At 48.1% G+C, this 18,493-nt stretch overlaps 1 protein-coding gene across 1 annotated transcript in view; it reads left to right on the forward strand.

Annotated features, from left to right (window-relative positions):
- Positions 1 to 3,545: 3,545 nt before the first annotated feature.
- Positions 3,546 to 18,493, forward strand: part of IRS1 (insulin receptor substrate 1) — a 53,318-nt gene continuing 38,370 nt past the window's right edge. Inside the window, 3 exon segments of the mRNA XM_081910330.1 lie at positions 3,546 to 5,461; positions 5,464 to 5,545; positions 5,547 to 8,758. Coding sequence (XP_081766456.1) covers positions 5,122 to 5,461; positions 5,464 to 5,545; positions 5,547 to 8,736 — 3,612 coding nt within the window. The 5' untranslated portion in view covers positions 3,546 to 5,121 and the 3' untranslated portion in view covers positions 8,737 to 8,758.

The raw sequence follows: 18,493 nt of genomic DNA on the forward strand, positions 1-18,493 counted from the left end.
TAAAGCAATTTTTCTAAACAATTATCTATGACAGCAAGTTTAATTTGCAGTTTACTTGAAACTGGCAATAAAATGCTGGGCTCAGACTACCTCATTCATCCAGGTGATACAGTGGTAATGATACCAGTGTCATCACCAAACCAATGCTTTAATTGTAGGCTGAGTTCATGTGACTCAGTATAGGAACATTAAAACTTTGTAATAGAAAAGGTGTTATTGGTTTCATGTTCATTGTTTAATACTCAGAAGGCTTCATAAAACTTTAAACAATGATAATAGCAAGAACAAAGGGTGGGCATCCTAACAGCCTGCACATTCATATTCCTGCTGAGTTGTTTCAATGATTACCAGATTAAGTAAATTTAGAGATAAATTGGATGTCTACACCACACATTCATTACCATTGTGTAGCCTGATTATTGCCTGGAAGAATACATATTGTCAGGGTTTCTGGGAGAGAGGAGGAGATGACAGAGGAGACGGAGAGCGAGTGGGAGGAGGGGCAGAAGGATGAGGAAGAAGATGACGGAATTCTGAGGGAATCCACGAGTCTGAGCAGCGAGTCAGAGGATTCTCAAAAGGGGGTTACCTTAATCAAGCAAAAGGGAGGAGAAGGGAGAAGCGGAGAGGAGCCCAGTGGAAGACAGACGCAGCAAGAGGCGTCTCAGCCGGAACGGAGTAAAGGGGGTGGAGTCGTCAGCCTCTCGGAGGGAGCAGGATTAGGAGAGAACAGAGAAAGGGGGTTGGAGCAAGGTGTTCAGCCGGAAAGGGTGGAGAGCAGAACAAGGGGTGGTGTAGCGGTCGAAAGAAAGGTCAGCAGCAACGTACGCGCGCCAAGTTCAAACGTAGAGGCGCGCGGAAGTGGAGAGAGCTCAGGGGAGGAGCCCGGCCCTAAAGCCAGAAGGAGGGGGGAAGAGGCGGCAGAGGATTCAGCCTCAGGCGAGTCACGGAGAGAGGGAACCCAGGGGGGCAGGAAGACCCTGCGGAAAAGAAAGGAGAGGAAGAGGTGGTCTAGAGCCAGGCTATTAAGTTGGTGTGGAAGAGGGGAGGAGTCAGAGGGGACTTCAGCGGTCTAACGTGACAGACGTACGGCCACGATGCTGAACTGTACGAGAAGCAGAAATCTTCAATAAACTTTTCCTGTAAATAAACTGCAACGGAGTGAGGTCTCTTGTGAGCTGGGACCCGTCCTGGGTGGCCGTGACACATATGATCAGCACTTTTTAGTTTTGATCAAATAATTCCAAGTATCAGCTGCTAGCCCATGGGAATATAAGGTGAGTCCTACTGGATCAGATCAAAGGCCAATATCTACTCCCCTATCCTGATCCCCACCGTATTCAATCAAATGCTTATGGAAAACCTACAAACAGGAAAGGAACATCATTGCACTCTTCTGCTTTTGCTCTGCTGGAGGTATTTATAATGACTAATAGTCATTAATAGCCTTATCCTCCACAAACTTCCCTAACCCCCCTTTAAAGGTAAAGGGACCCCTGACCATTAGGTCCAGTCGTGACCAACTCTGGGGTTGCGGCGCTCATCTCGCTTTATTGGCCAAGGGAGCGGGTGTACAGCTTCTGGGTCATGTGGCCAGCATGACTAAGCCGCTTCTGGTGAACCAGAGCAGCGCATGGAAATGCCGTTTACTTCCCGCCAGAGTGTTACCTATTTATCTACTTGCACTTTGACGTGCTTTCGAACTGCTAGGTTGGCAGGAGCAGGGACCGAGCAACTGGGGCTCACCCAGTTGCGGGGATTCGAACCGCCGACCTTCTGATCGGCAAGTTCTAGGCTCTGTGGTTTAACCTACAGTGCCACCTGCATCCCACAGCGCCACCCGCGTCCCCTTTTAAAGATGTCTAAATTAGAAGCCACACCACACTGTTTTGTAAATGAATTCCAAACTTTTACTATCTAATGTGTGGAGAAGTACTTTGGTTTGTTACAAATCTTACACCATTGAGCTTCACTGGATGACCCTGGGTTCTGGTATTATGAACAGTAGAGAAAGAAAGAAATCACCCTGTTCAGAATATGTATGATTTCATGTCCCCACTTATTCAACGCCCCCTCCCCAAAAGCCCCAAACACTGTGAGCTTTCATGTTAGAGATTTTTTTTAATCACCTGAGCATGTTGATTGCCCTTTTCTACATCTCTTTCCAGCACTACAACACCCTCTTTGAGGTGTGGCGACCAGATGCCTGTTACAGAATGCATCTTTCTTCTTTGTCGATCACTTGTAGCCGAGTAAGATTGTCTTCCATAAACACAGTTTTAACCATGAGTCCGTAAGTGACTGTGGAGGCCAATTCTGGATCCACACGTCCTTCCACAGTGGGGACATTGGTTTCTGGACGGGAGTTGATCACAGAATGCATATTGTATGAGTGTTTCAGCGTAGCAAACATTGCACACTGTCTCTGAACATACTTCTGGATAGATCTGTCCACAGGGTTGCTAACCCCCTTTTAGCCATGTAAACAAAGGGGAATCACCACATCTTGTGGAAAGGGAGGGGAGGGGAACATAGAAAAGAAAAAGTAATCAATTTCTGTGTTATTTGTTGGGCTATTCAGATTTCAGTATGTGTGACCCCCAAAGTGGGAGCACGACTTCTTCTTGCCCTCTGGTTGATATGTTGCCCACCCCTCTTCTTATAGTCATGTTTTCTGGTCACCTTCCCCTCAAGAGTAATTGTTGGAAAACGGATCCTGAACCTATATATGGGGCACCTGTGGCCCATCAGACATTTTTGTCGCACTACAGCTCCCATCAGCAGAGCCAATTGCCAGGGATGATGGGAGTCGCAGTCCAAGGACCTGGCGGGCCACAAGTGCCCCTATCCTCGACCTTTTTTTTTTGGGGGGGGGGAGAAATTAAAGATCCATGACATTCAATGTTTGTCGTTTCCACGTAAACGTTTAAAGATTGGGGGATCTGAATGCTAGGCGGAAACGAGAAGGGAGGGAAAACAGGAGCAATTCGTGGCTACTGGGGGAAATATTAATTATTCTGCAAAGCGCTGCAAATCGTGACTTTTATTTTTTATTATTCCCTACAAATCATTTTGTTTTAAATAATGGGGGGATATGGGATGAAAAAACCCGGCACGGCGCCCGCCTTTGCTTCAATCACGGCGACGGCGGCAAGGCAAAGCGAGACCCGCAACCCCCTCGTTTTATAAATATCACGCCAGTGAATGGCGTCTACTCTTTCTCTCCCTCATATATATATATATATGTGTGTGTGTATGTGTGAGGGAGGGGGGGGGAAGAAGGCGCGAGCTCGCTCCCGCGCGCGCGCGCGCACACACACATATTATACATAACAAACTACTACGCCGCGCTTCTCAACCAAGCCTGGGTTTGCCTCCCCGTCTGGCTCTCTCCACACAACCCTTAGGAGGCCCAAAGAAGGACAGGCAGGTGCTCCAATAGGAAAGCGACCCCCCGCCGAGGCTCCGGACGCGATCAGCGCCTAAAGGTAAGCGCTCTGGCTGCGGTGCTGAATGAAAAAGCCGCCGCCGCCGCGGCAGGCATGGGAGCGGGAAGGCGGGCTTGGAATGCCGCGCTAACTAAGCTAGGCTGCGCGTGGGCGCTTATTTCCACCCCGCTCCCTCCCACCTCGCCCTGCTCTCCCGCGCTCTTGCTGCTGCTGCTGCGGCTGGGGCTGGAGATGGGGATGGTCCACGCACTGGCGCCATCACGTGTTTTTCTCCTAGGAGTGAGACGGAGTGTCGGCGGCGGCGCGGGCTGGAGGGGGCTGGACTCATAATAAACACAGACGGCAGCCGCTTGTTTTGGTTCGCGGGGGCTCTTCGGGAAAGTCTGCGGAGCTGCAGCTACTGCAGGCGCCGCCGCAAGCAGCAGCAGCAGCCCGAGGAGGGAGAGGGAGAGACAGCCAGCGAGCAAAGCAAGCAAGTCCGGCGGCTGCTGTTTCCCCCCCTCGCTCGCCTCCTTCATCCTGGGGCGCACGAGGAGGAAGAGGACGTAGCGGTGGTGCAGGAGGGAGACGGATTCTGCCGCCGCCGCTGCTGCGGGTGCCCTCCGAGACTTTCCCGACTGGAATGAAGAAGAGGCGGAGGAGGTGGAAGCAAGAGCCGCCGCCGCCGCCGCGAGGATGTTCCTCCTCCTTCTCCTCAGCTCGGGCAGCTTCCCCTCCTCGCCTTCTCCTTCCCGGCTCTCGCCCCTGCAGCCGCCTGCCCGCGTTTTGTGTCGAAATGGCACTTTCTCGCCCTAACCAGACGGGACTGAATGGGGTCGCCAGTCTTCTCCTGCACGAGCTGAAGAAGCTGCAGTCTCAGCGGCGCTGATTCACCCCCCCCCGGATATTTTGTTTGTTTGGGTTCTTTTCGACGCGCCCCCCCCCGCCCAATCTCTCTCTCTCCCGCGAAGGATATTTTGACTGACATTTTTTTGGCGGGGAAGAAAAACAAGGTGGTTGGCGTGGTGTTTTGACTGACTGTTGTTGTTTCTTTGCTTTCGGAAAGAAGGGTTGCCTGCGTTCACGACGAAGACTTTCCTCCCTTCTCCTCTCTTATTATTATTTTTTTTTTGCAAAAGCAAATCTTCCCTTCCCAACGCGAGAGGATATTTAATCGGCATCTGAAATTCGCTCCTTGCTGAGGGGTAACTTGAGAAGGGGAGGGGGCTGTTTGTTTGGGAGGGAAGCGACGGGGGAACCCCATCCTGCTCCCGTCGCTGGAGGAATTTCCACCCCTCACGGATGAAATTATGCACTTCTCCCCTTTCCCGGCGGCTGCTCGGACGAGACTTTCCTGGACTGGACTTTTGAAAGCCACGTTTCTCCTGCGAAGGGTGATTTGGAAATAAAAACAGCAACCCAAACTCTGCTCCTGGAGCTGGAAGGACGCTGAACAGCTGCTCTCTTGCCTGCTACTCTCTTCCTATCCCCTTTTGGAAGGGGGGGGGGTTTGCAGTGCTATTTTGCTGGGGTTTTGTTTTGTTTGGTTTGGTTGCTGCTACTGCAAGAATTGGATTTTGGGCTGCTCCGTTAGTTCTCTTTTGTTGTTGTTGCTTTGTTCCCCCCTCTGCTGTTTCGGAAGCTGCCCCTTTGCAGTAGGAGAGCTGCTCTGCCACCTCTCTCCCCTTCCAGCATGGCGAGCCCCACGGATAATAACGAGGGCTTCTTCTCAGATGTCAGGAAGGTGGGTTACTTGCGCAAACCCAAGAGCATGCACAAGCGCTTCTTCGTGCTGAGGGCAGCCAGCGAGTCTGGACCCGCCCGGCTGGAGTACTATGAAAATGAAAAGAAGTGGAGGCACAAGTCGGGGGGCCCCAAGCGCTCTATCCCGCTGGAGAGCTGCTTCAACATCAACAAGAGGGCAGACTCCAAAAATAAGTACCTTGTGGCGCTCTACACTAAGGACGAACACTTTGCCATTGCTGCTGACAGCGAGCCTGAGCAGGAGAGTTGGTACCAGGCTCTGCTACAACTGCACAACCGGGCCAAGAGCCATCAGCACCACCACCACCACCATCATCACCACCACCATCATCACCATGGGGATGTCACCATGGGTGGTGGAAGCATTGGGATGGGAGAGGCAGGGGAGGACACCTACGGTGATATGGCTCCTGGCCCAGCATTCAAGGAAGTTTGGCAGGTGATCTTGAAACCCAAGGGCCTGGGCCAGACTAAGAATCTGATCGGCATCTACCGCCTGTGCCTAACCAACAAGACCATCAGCTTCGTCAAGCTGAACTCTGACGCGGCAGCCGTGGTGCTGCAGCTGCTCAACATCCGGCGGTGTGGCCACTCAGAGAACTTCTTTTTCATTGAGGTGGGGCGTTCTGCGGTCACCGGACCAGGTGAGTTCTGGATGCAAGTAGATGATTCGGTAGTAGCCCAGAACATGCATGAGACCATCTTGGAGGCTATGCGGGCCATGAGCGAGGAGTTCCGCCCCCGTAGCAAAAGCCAGTCCTCCTCCAACTGCTCCAACCCTATATCGGTGCCTCTCCGCAGCAGGCACCATGTCAACAACCCCCCGCCCAGCCAGGTGGGGCTCAGCCGTAGGTCCAGGACTGAGAGCGTGACAGCTACCTCTCCTGCTGGCAGCGGTGTGGGAGGAGGGACAGGGGGCAAGCCCAACTCTTTCCGTGTCAGAGCCTCCAGTGATGGAGAAGGTACCATGTCCAGGCCAGCTTCGGTGGACGGGAGCCCAGTTAGCCCAAGCGCCAACCGGACCCACTCACACAGGCACCGCGGCAGCTCTAGGCTCCACCCCCCTCTCAACCACAGCCGCTCCATCCCAATGCCTTCCTCGCGCTGCTCCCCTTCTGCTACGAGCCCAGTCAGCCTGTCGTCCAGCAGCACAAGCGGCCACGGCTCCACCTCGGACTGCCTCTTCCCACGTCGCTCCAGCGCTTCGGTCTCTGGCTCCCCCAGCGATGGGGGCTTCATCTCGTCCGACGAGTATGGATCCAGTCCCTGTGACTTCCGCAGCTCCTTCCGCAGCGTGACACCTGATTCTCTAGGACACACCCCACCTGCCCGGGGAGACGAGGAGCTCAGCAACTACATATGCATGGGAGGGAAGGCTGCTTCGTCCTGCTGCAGCATCACAGCTCCTAATGGTCATTTCACCCCCCGCACTTGCCACCTTCAACAGCAGCAGACCCGCTGCCCTGCTGCCCCCTGCTGCCCCCGGCTTGGCAGTGAGGATGTGGGTGATCCGGAGAAAGGCTTCAGGAAAAGGACTCATTCAGCTGGTACCTCCCCTACCATCTCCCACCAGAAGACTCCCTCGCAGTCTTCAGTGGCCTCCATTGAGGAATATACTGAGATGCTCCCCTCTTATTCCTGTGGCGGCAGCAGGCTCTCCTCCTATAGACATTCTGCCTTTGTACCAACCCATTCTTACCCTGAGGAATGTCTAGAGATGCATCAGGTGGAGGGCAACCACCACCGGACCAACTCTACCCCACACACTGATGATGGCTACATGCCAATGTTGCCAGGAGTGGCCCCAGTCCCCAATGGTGGTAGTACTCCCAAAGGTGGTGATTATATGCCCATGAGCCCTAAGAGTGTGTCTGCCCCACAGCAGATTATCAACCCTGGGAGAGGAGGCCGTCATGTACAGGCCACGGTGGACTCCAATGGCTACATGATGATGTCTCCCAGCGGCAGCTGCTCTCCAGACAGTGGTTCTGCTGCCTACAGCAAATTATGGATGAATGGGACTAGCCACCACCCCAAGCTGTCTGTGGAGAGCAACGAGGGGAAGCTGCTGAGTGGTGGGAGTGATTATATCAACATGTCTCCAGCCAGTGGATCTGCTACCAGCACCCCTCCAGATTGCTACTTCGCCAGCTCAGGACCTCCAGGCCCAGAAGAGCCATCTGTGCAAGGACCCACCCGGTCCCACCACAAGCCCATCTACTCCTACTTCTCCCTGCCACGTTCCTTCAAGCACATGCAACGCAGGACAGGCGAAGAGGGAAATGCCCAGATGCGGATGTCCTTCAGCTCCGGCCGCTTGCTCTATGCTGCTGCTGAGGACTCCTCCTCCTCCACTAGTAGCGACAGCCTTGGTGGCCCTGGGGGACAGGAGGGTGTGGGGTATGCCCTTCCTGCGCAGACACAGCCATTGCAGCCTGCTCCTTCTTGTACTGCGGACGCGGCTGTGCGGACCAAGAGCCGCTTGGCCAGGCCTACCCGGCTGTCCTTGGATGGCCCAAAGGCCAGCACTCTGCCTCGGGCTCGGGAACAGCTCCCAGAGCCCAAAAGCCCTGGTGAGTACGTGAACATTGAGTTCAAGCAACCAGCCTTCCCGTCGCCTTTGCCCCACGGAGACGCTGGCTCCAGCTCAGAGGAGTATATGAATATGGATTGGGGGGCAGCTTGCCCAGCTACCTTGGCATCCATGCAGCCAAGCCGGGCCGGGGCAGCTCCCTCCGGTGGCCGAGACTATATGAGCATGCAACTGGGGAACGGGGGGCAGTATGTAGTGTGTGCCCACACCCCCTCGCCTCCCCCTCCAGCCCTCCTACTCAGCTACGCTGACATGAGGATGGGTCGTGGCAGGCCAGAGAAAAGCCCCCCGCCTGTGGGGCTGCCTTCTCAACACCCCCAGGCGCAGCCGGGGGAGCTGCCAGCTGTCTTGCCCCACTCCTGCTCCTCGTCCATGATGGGGCCTCCGGGGATGAGCAGCGCCTTCACACACGTCAGCCTGAGCCCCAGCCGCAGCAGCCAGAGTGCCAAAGTGATCCGCGCTGACCCTCAGGGAGGCCGGCGGCGCCACAGCTCTGAGACGTTTGCTTCCTCAACCACGCCTGGTGGTGGCCTTGGGGCCTCAGCCCTGCCCCACGGACCAGGAGGAGGCTCTGAAGACGCCAAGCGCCACAGCTCAGCCTCCTTCGAAAACGTCTGGCTCAAGCCTGCATCTGGGGAGGCAGGGGCCTTCTCCGGCCTTGGCACAGCAGCGTTCAGGAGGGAGCAGGGAGCTGGCGGGGCTGGGGGTGGCGTGGAGAATGGGCTCAATTACATCGACCTGGACTTAGTGAAGGATTTTAATCACCGCCAGCATCATCACCATCACCACCCCCACCCTCAAGAGAGCGCTTCTCTGCTAGGGGTCAAGCAGCCGACACAGCAGCATCAGCCACCTAAATCTCCTAATCAGCCTTGTGGGAGTAGCCACTTGGGTGATGAATTAAGTGCATATGCCAGCATCAGCTTCCACAAGCGGGAGGACATCCAGTAGCTGGGCAAGAGCCAGAGACAAGGTGAGCATGCTGTGAGCTAATGGTTGGTTCATAGAGGTGGGGTGGGGAAACTGCTTTGGACTATTGCAAATAAGATGACTTGAATTGGTACCCCCAGTAAGCCCTTAAATGAACAATCTCTCAGCTAGGCATCATGGGTTAGGTCACATTTCGTTAGTTGGTTTAAATTATGTAATCGTTAATAGATCTGACCGTTCTGCCATCTACTTGTGCACTGCATCTAGTCCCCTATTTTGCCCCTGGTCACCCCTACATACCGTGTGTGTGTGTGTGTGTGTGTGTGTGTGTGTGTGTAGAGCTCCTCAGTTTACTGGTGAGTTAGAACTGGAACAAGTCTGTTTTAAAGGACGGGTGGTCAGGGCATACAAATCCCATTAATTCTGGTTAAGGAGGGTTAGGTCTGTTATATTGCTCTGTTTATGGTCATAATAGAAACATTTGTCAAGGAAACAAAGTCCTATGAAAGGATTGTTAATAGGGAAAGGAGGAAGTCACTGCTACTAGATAGCAAACATGAGATGAAATCTCAGGCTATGCTTGGTTTTGAAGCCTGGTTAATACTGGTTAATATATCTCAATCAAACAAAATCTGTCTTGCTTTGTGTTTTGCTATGTAATATCCCTTTCTAATATCCTTTCTAATGGCATTTGATCTGGAAATTGGGGCAGTTGCACAAAGGGGGGGGGGATCATTGCAAAAATGTTGCAGCTGTTTAAAACCCTGATAGTGGGATATTAAATGGGTTTCTTTGTTTCTCATTTGCTTTTGTACCTTTAGAAACAATATATCGTATAATACAGCACTCCCAAAGCATAATCTTTTATGTGTAGACACCATTGTTATTGTTATTATTATTGTTGCTACTACATTATACTTTTCTCTATGAAATCCCCTAATCCACTTTTGGCTGAGGCTCTGAGAAGTGTCTTTGTGAATATTCTGCTGTCCTACTTGTTTAACCTTCAGAAAACTGCCGTCTAAAAGAAAGGAATCCTGTGTTTGCGTGTGCCTGAGCAAGTGTGCATGCTGCATATGAGAAAGAGGTGTGGTCTTTAACTTAGGGCATGAGAGCTGGAATTGGAAACCTCTGCAGTCTAATCCTGAATGAGCCAGTGACAAGTTTTGTGGCTCCGGGCAAGTTTTCCTATGCGTAGAATACGTGTAGTAATACTTACCTCAATGGGTTGCTATGGGGATTAATTACCAGTAGATGATGTTTGCAAAGCACAGTGTATATGAAACAAAAGGCACACTAACTTAGAATATGCTTGACGTTGTTGAGAAAGCTTTCCTGCTGCTGTGTTGCGTTGAGCAAAAGTAGATGAATGAGCAGTTCTTAAATAGTAAATTAAGCAGAATTTCCATAAACTTTCTGCATTTAAATTATGGTGATGAGTGAAGTAGCAAAGAGAATGTTTTAGGTTCGTTTATGGTCCCATGAGTCTGCACAAGGAAGCATAATAAAATAATGAGATGCTTTATCACCGCTGTAGGTTTTCCAGGGTGTGTGTACTGCTGATACGAATATGGCTGCCACTCTTACAGTGTTTCTTCCACTCATTATGCTTGTCAAAATCTTGATGTTCTGCAGTTATGATTCTGCCCTGAGCTTTGTATTATCACACTCCTCCTGATCTGACCTCTTCCTACTACCCCCGTTATCTTTGATCCATGGCAATTACTGGTGAGACGTAGGAAATGTTTGTACTGGCACAGATGGAGGCAAATTCAGCAGTGTGCTTTTTGATCTTAGAATGTCATAACAAACACTTCTTCTGTTCTGTGACGTGTTTTAATTACGTGTTTGCTGGGTATAAGTACTAACAGTGTTGAGAGATGGGAGTGGTAAATGCCCTTACAAAACACAGAGGTGGTTTTCCTGTAGTTGAATACGTGAGGATTGAAAATGAAAACTGTGAATACCCAAAATAAACATTTTGCACCATCAAAAAATAAAGTAAGCACCTTTATTACTGCTTTTTACCACATAGCAAATCACAAATGACTGTGTAGGTCCTGTTGCTTCTCTTGTGTGCACCAGGTAAATTTTTAAATAGCTGTATTTATTACATTCATATCCCACCTTTCCTAGAAAAAGCTTGAGGTGCTGTACATGGTTCTGCACCTCCTTGTTTTATCTACGCAACAATCCTTTGTAGTAGTTTATACCGATAGTGACTGGCCCAAGATCGCCTAGTGAGCTTCATCACTTTGGGTATTTGAACCTGGGTCTCCCAAGTCCTGTTCCAACACTCTAACCACTTACTGCCTTTAAATTTCAATGTGAGGGCCATCTGTAATGGGTGCTTTAGTTGAGATTCCTACATTGCGGGGGGTTAGATTAAATGACCCTCAGGGTCCCTTCCAACGCTACAATTCTATGATTCTATAAATGCAGATAGTAAAGATTTGTAGGCCGCCTTGCAAGTGCTTCTTATAATGAAAACAATGTTTTTCATGGATGCGCTCTTGACAGTCACATTATTTGCAGTCACAATATCCCTGGCACAACTATGAATTGTTATGGGGAGCCTCATTCTTTTGCTGCCTATTCCAAATGTAGTCTAAATAATCTTCATGACACTATTCTCTAGATTCCACTTCGTTTCTGCTCTTACTGACTTTCCCCAGATGCTTCAGTTCTAAGAGTTTATAGCTTTGTTGCTGCATAATATATATAAGCAGTTAATTACTTTGTTTTATGGTCCTCAATTTCCTCGGTTGTTCCTTTGTCATGTTATCAGCTGATTCTGAGAACAGTTACAGGGGTAACACAACTTCTCATGGAACACTGGTGACTATGAAAGTGGGCTGCTTGGCTAATGTTTTATTCCTTGATGGTTTGTCTAATGGAAACCATTGCAGTGCTAGACTTCTGTTGTTTGGTTGTTTTAGTAAATCAGTTGTGGTTTTCAAGGGTGCTGTCCAGTGAACTATGCAGAGCTCAAGTAACATACTAGCACAATCATATAGTGAAATGTAGACAGACTCTTGCCCCTGAGCACTATATGTGTTGCTTTCTAATATTCAGCTAACTGAGCTATTGTGGGGGGTTTTCTGGGCTGATGGGTGCGATGCAGTCTTTTTTACATTCTTCAGAGAAGGGTAGTGGGGAAATTAAATGTTGTAGAGAGTTCAATTCCTCCTCACATGGGATCACAGTTCTCCCTTGCCGCCTTGGCTGAACATATGCAATTCCTAAGATATCTTAAAGTCGAGAGTATTTACATTTCCTGATCCTCTTACGTTGCTCTTTTGATGCTTTATGAGAGGGGCTATTTTGCTGCCATTTTGTTTTTGTGCATGTTAAGGCAGTGAATATTTTGCATGTCCTGTTTGAAGCAAAAACCCATGTCAAGTCTGCTGCAACCTGTAGAGTTTGGCTCTTCCTGCGCATTTTTAATAACTGGTGCGGTTTTCTTTTAGTTTGATTCATAGCTGAAGACATTCTGTTCACTTCTCATTCAGACATAGGCAAGAACAGCGTTTAGACTGACAGAACTGCTTTGGCTGGGAGTGGAATTCTGTTAGCAATATAGTTTCACTGAGCCAAGCAATAAAGTCTGTTATTGGCCTGTTTTTAGATTGTTGACTGTGGAGATGTCTTGGCCTCCGTTGCATCTTTATTCAGGTGGAACTGGGAATATGTCTATGCTTAAGACTGTGCACAAAGATATACAAGCAGCATTAAGTACTTCTGTGGAGGTTATTTGGGCAGTCGTGCTTTATTTGTTCATTGTTCACACATGTTTTAACTACAGGAATACATACCGCTGTTCTCTCCCTGGAAAATATTGGATCAGTGAAGCTGTATGTAGACATCACAGGTTTCTTGGTTATGCTATCAGTAATGTATTCTCTGTAGTTGACAGTGTTGCCCAGGGAAGGGAAAGAATGAAGCCAATGTTCTGTAATGTTCACATGAGCCATTTTTCTTTTGAGGGCCACATTACTTTAATACAAAATCTATTGCAGCCACACACACCAGTAGTGCCATGTATACAGGCATTAGTCTCTGTGAATAAATGAGGCTAAGGAAGACAAGAAATAACCGAGAGAAGGAATTATTTGTAAGGCACCCAGCAATACCTGCTAAAGGTGAAAAGATAAAACATAACTCCTGTTTCCTTATTCATGTTTTTTAAGAGGGATTTGAAAGCCTACGGTATTTAAGATACTGGAAAGACTGACCTGTTAATTTAAATCATAGCTGCTGGAACCTTAGGGTGGGGTTCAGTGTTCGAAACTCCCATTGTTCTAGGCACATTTTGCGACAGGGAATTTCATTGGAGTGAGCAATTTCTGAGCTCTGGTTGCAGTACTGCGCCTAAGATTTCAGATTAAAACTGCAGAGTGGAAAGAAAGGAGGACCTTTTTGTGCCTTCCCACTTCTGGCTACTCTCTGGAGAAGAGATCCTCTTAAGAATATTAAGGGGTGGAGTGGGCAGGGGAAGGACTAGACCGTGTGAAAAATCAACATAATGTTTTAGCAACAGTTCCTTCATTTTCAGCTTTGTATTCTTGTTATTAAAAAAAGTGCACCTAGATATTGCATCTTTGCGCCCATAACCTAGGTTTAAGGTGCCATTTAGCTCCTAGCTTTCATACCTCAGTTTCCAACGCTGGTGGGGAGAAGGAAAAGAGTTCTCTCTTTGGTGTATTCTTGCTCACCCTATGTAACTATGCCCCCCCCCCCATTCACAGAACAAAATGGAGGAAAGTGGGCAAAAGTGGGGAGTGTTAACATCTGTGACCCACTCTAGGAGTGGGGTGCTTCTGTGGCATGAACCCGCAATCTCCTCTTCCTTGTCTCGCAGCTTGGTCTAAGGAAGGGTTTCCCAAACTTGGGTCTCCAGCTGTTTTTGAACTACAATTCCCATCATTTTAACTAGCAGGAAGGTATTGAGGTCCACAATACGTAGCAGGGTAGGTATTTTAGTCCAGAAACAGCTGGAGACTCATGTTTGGGAAGCCCTGGTCTTAAGGCGTGGTTTTAAACCAAGCTTTGCTCAGGGCAGACCTGTTGAAATTACAGTAATGGCCTTAAATTTGCCATGTTCATTCACTTCAGTGGGTCAGGTCTGAGCAAAACTTAGCCTAATGCCACCCTCAGTCTTGCTGGATATGCTTTGTATCCCGTTCCTCCACTACAAGTTCAGCAAACTCTTCAAGGCAGAGGAACTTTAAATAACAGAAGGTCATGGAAAGCCATGTGTGTGGAGGGGAGAAATGTTGGGGGGCAGGGAGAGAGAAAAGAAGGGGGGGAGATGGTCTTGTACATTCCTCCTTCGCCCGTCTCCTGTTACTGGAGGGGTTGTATTAAACTGCTTGATAGGTGCCTGGTGTTGCGTGTGCATCTTGGTTGGCGGGGTGTGGTGGGGAATACACTTCTTAAAAACCCAAGGAACCCAAGATGAGGAACCCAAGATGAGGGTGAATTAAAGGGACAGTGACCTTCCTTCAGGTTTTGCATGGTTTGGCTTGTTCTTGAAAGGAGGAACTTTACCCGCTATCCACAGAGAGGTCCAGGGAACACCCCAGTGAGGCAAGGGGGATGCAGGGCTGAGTATCAAACAACCACATGATGCACAACTGGCAAAAGAGGAGACCAAAACCCTGGAAGTGGAGGTGTGAGGCAGAGAGGAGGAGAGGCTATGAGCTGGATCAAAAGGCTCTGCAGGCTAGGACCAGCCTGGAGCTGGTGGTTCCTCATTAAAGTTAAGTTATGCCTGTTCATTCCTCACTTTAGCTCAGCATAATCAGTGCAGAGGTCATAGAATCAGAGCTGGAAGGAACTCCAAGCACCATCTTGTCCAACCCCCTGCAATGCAGGAATCTCAACACAAGGTCCCCCATCCAGTTTGACCCTGCTTAGCTTTGCACATGTGCTAGCAGTTTTATAGCTGTGCCACTAGGAGGGTCATAGTTGAAGGGTATTAAGGATTTAAAGTGCATATTTTTATGAACATGGAATAATTGAGGTTTTCAAATACTGCTGCAGATAGACCAGGGAGGAGCAGAGTAGCTCCTCTCCTAGAGCCCAGATGTTTGTACTAAGCCATGGTACCAAGCAGATATCTGATGTGCCGAATCTCTTGTGCTTCTGCTACATGGGGTAGTTTTTTGGATGTAAAATCAAGTTCTACTATCAAGACAAGACAGTAATAACCTAATTGTAGGTTTTATGATAATCTGTCTCCAGTGAAAATGTTTTATGACATCAGAAAAGCAAATCAAATAAAACCCTGGTCAAACTTTTGATTACTCGGCTGGTAAAATGTTGCTTTTATTTAAGGTTTGCCTGCTGATACAAATACTGAACTAGAAATAACAGTGCCAACAACAGCTCCTGGGAGCCATGTGATTCATGACTGCTCTGGTGAGAGTCCAGCTCCCCATGTGAAAATTACTGCAGTAACTTGGCTGTTACATTTGCTTAGTGACCATTAATTTATTTCTTGTAGTATTTGTGAGACGCATTTGCTTTCTTTGTTTAGACACCCAAAATGATTTAGCACATTAAAGTTATAAAGAGCAAATGCTTTCTTTTATGCCTCTTATTCAGTTTCCCCTCTTTATTTGTACAAGGAGGGACGCTTATTAGGGGAGGGCACACACTGAAGAATTCACATTTAATTCCAACCTATATCCCTGCTTGCACTATCCCGTGACATCATTTCATCTGCGTAGGCTGGGTTTGCTGGTAGGTATGACTTTTTGGCATGGGAACATGGGGCAGAACGGGCAAAACTTGCTTCCAAAACTGGTCATAGTTATTTCTGGGTTTTATGTAACTCTGCATGCTTCCAGCACATAGTTCTGCTCACATTGCATGACATAGTTATTGTTAGGGTGGGTGCACATAGGAGTTGCTATGCTACGATACGATAATTTTTGTCATTGTCCCATACAGAACAACGAAATTGAAGAATCTACATAAGACATTCAAAAACCAACAAGCTTGCTATCCCAGCTATCCTAGCCTGATTAGTCCCCTAAAAACTCTGATACCCCAAAATTGCATTTGGGTAGAAACTGTTTCTCAGGCAGCTATTCCTAGTCTTTATAACCCTGGACCTTCTTCCAGAAGGCAGAAGATACCGATTACTGGGGAACTCCTTAGCTTTTCTGCTTTAGACTGCCGTAATAACCTCACTTACCTGGTTGCAAGCTCCTACTTGAATTCAGTGGAATTTACTTCTGAGTAGATGTGGTTATGCTTGCAGCCAAGGTAGGTAGGTATGTGAAGATGAGGACATAAGCTTTCTATATATGTCAGCATGCAAATTTAGGGAACTTCCTGCCAGAGGTTTCAAGTTTCCTGCTTGTTATGACTTCAGACCTTCTGTCGAAATGCAGGTCAGCTTGACTCCCAATTAAAATATTGTGTACAGTTAAGGCGGAGTAACTTTTAAATTAATACTCTTATCTGTAGACCATTAAAAAGAAAAGAAAAAAAACTTGACGTATTGCCAAAGACAAAATCTGCAGAAGTTTTTGTGGCTCTGGGGCAGTAAGTTGAAAATCTGTAAGGTATGCAAGTCGAAGCAGTATGCTTCCTCCTATAGACATTTGATTTCCTTGTCCCCTTAGTAATTGTTTGCTAACCTTAGCCTATGCGTCTTATTCTGTATTTAAGTATTTGAACTTTTCTCATTAACTTATCTAAGCATCGTGCTTTCATACTGTTTAAAATTACACTCAGTTGCCATCAAAGATTTCTTCCACCACTTGCAACTTAGCCTAGCTAAAGGAATCATTGCACATATCCATGTTGTGTGTATCACTGTGCTGTGCACTGGCACGTGCATACACATGTGGTTGAATGAGGTGGAAGGTGGTATAATACATAATCACACTTCAGGCTGCTGACAGGGGATAACATTTTATGAACGTTCTCCTTTTTTTTTTAATAGAAAGCTGCACTAGAACTTTTCTCTATGCCTTTATAGATTTTTAAAAGGTAAAGGACCCCTGATGGTTAAGTCCAGTCGCAGATGACACTGGGGTTGCGGCGCTCATCTCGCTTTACAGGCCGAGGGACCCTGTATTTGTCCGCAGACAGTTTTTCCGGCTCATGTGGCCAGCATGACTAAGCTGCTTCTGGCGCAACGGAACACCGAAACCAGTACCTATTTATCTCCTTGCACTTTTGGGTGTGCTTTCGAACTGCTAGGTTGACAGGAGCTGGGACCGAGCAACGGGAGCTCACCCCATCGAGGGGATTCTAACCGCCGACATTCTGATCAGCCAGCCCAAGAAGCTCAGTGGTTTAGACCACAGCGCCAGCCGCGTCCCTTCTTACAGATTTTTACTTACAGAGGGTGTTGTTTTTTTTACTTTTGAAAAAAACACCTTCAAGGAGTATTCAAAGATGGCATTCTTCCCATTTTGAAGTGATGCTGTCTACAGTACCAGATAGTGCTGTGTGATTCTTACCTCCCTGTGCTGCATCACTTCTGATACTTTTCCTTTTTTTAAAAAATAGTTTTTATTCATTTTCCAAACACATAATAAAAAACAAACAAAACACGAAACAAAAACATACAAAACATTTAAACATGTATAATTTCATAATCTTATTTTCGTGCACCTTCTTTCCCCTGACTTCCCCATACCTCCCTTTCGCTGCATCCTTATTTTACAATTCTTTAGCAACTCCTCTAGTCAATTATCTATTTGATTCCCTTTCATTGAATTTTCTTTAATTTATTAGTTACAGCTGTAATTCTCTGCTTCTTACCCCTTGACATCTTAACACTCCTCAACTTTACAACAATTTTTAAGATATATTTTAAATTTCTTCCAATCCTCTTCCACTGTCTCTTTCCCCTGGTCACGGATTCTGCCGGTCATCTCTGCCAGTCCCATGAAGTCAATCACCTTTGTCTGCCACTCTTCCAGAGTAGGTAGTTCTTGCATCTTCCAATACTTTGCCAGAAGAATTCTTGCTGCTGTGGTAGCGTACATAAAAAAGGTCCTATCCTTCTTTGACACCAATTGGCCAACCATGCCCAGGAGAAAAGCCTCCGGTTTCTTAGGAAAAGTCCACTTAAGGACTTTCTTAATTTCATTATAGATCATTTCCCACTTCTGATACTTTTCCTCCTAATCTGGCTAACTTAGGGGTAGGCAAAATTTTTGTAGCTTGGGCCGGTTCACGGTCCCGTAGACCCTGCAGTGGGCCGGAGTGTGTGGGTGCATGTGCCTGCATTTGCAAATGCTATTTCCTGCCCTCCTTCCAGCACGGGGGAGGCATGCGCAGCTTCCCATTGGCTGCAGGAGTTTCCTGAGCCAATAGGAAGCTGGCCAGCATTGCGGAAGGTGGTCCCCGCTCTGCTCCGTGCCAGTTTAGCATGGCGCACGGGAGCCTACCAAGCAGGCGGGGGTCCACGGGCTGGTTAAACGGCCCCCATGGGCCGCAGGTTGCCGACCCCTGGGCTAACTTCTGGTATTAGAGCTAGGCCTGGAGAAAAGTACCTGGGGAAATGGGGCAGAAAGGGGTAAGGTGAGAAGAGAGGAAAGCTCAGCTTCTCTCACCTGTGTGTCCTTTTTCAGATGAAAATAGACATTGTATTTTTTTAAAAACATGTGGTAGCCTATAAGTTACTGGACTTCCTTGCACGGTATATTGTAAAGTGGGGAAGTAAATTTTAAAATAGTTTTTTAAAGAGAGAGAAACAGCTCCCTAGAGTGTAAGCCAAAGAATTAAAGAGTGCAGAATAATTTGCTTA

This window comes from Podarcis melisellensis (genome assembly GCF_964234715.1).
Source record: "Podarcis melisellensis genome assembly, chromosome: 5".
NCBI classification, from domain to species: domain Eukaryota; kingdom Metazoa; phylum Chordata; class Lepidosauria; order Squamata; family Lacertidae; genus Podarcis; species Podarcis melisellensis.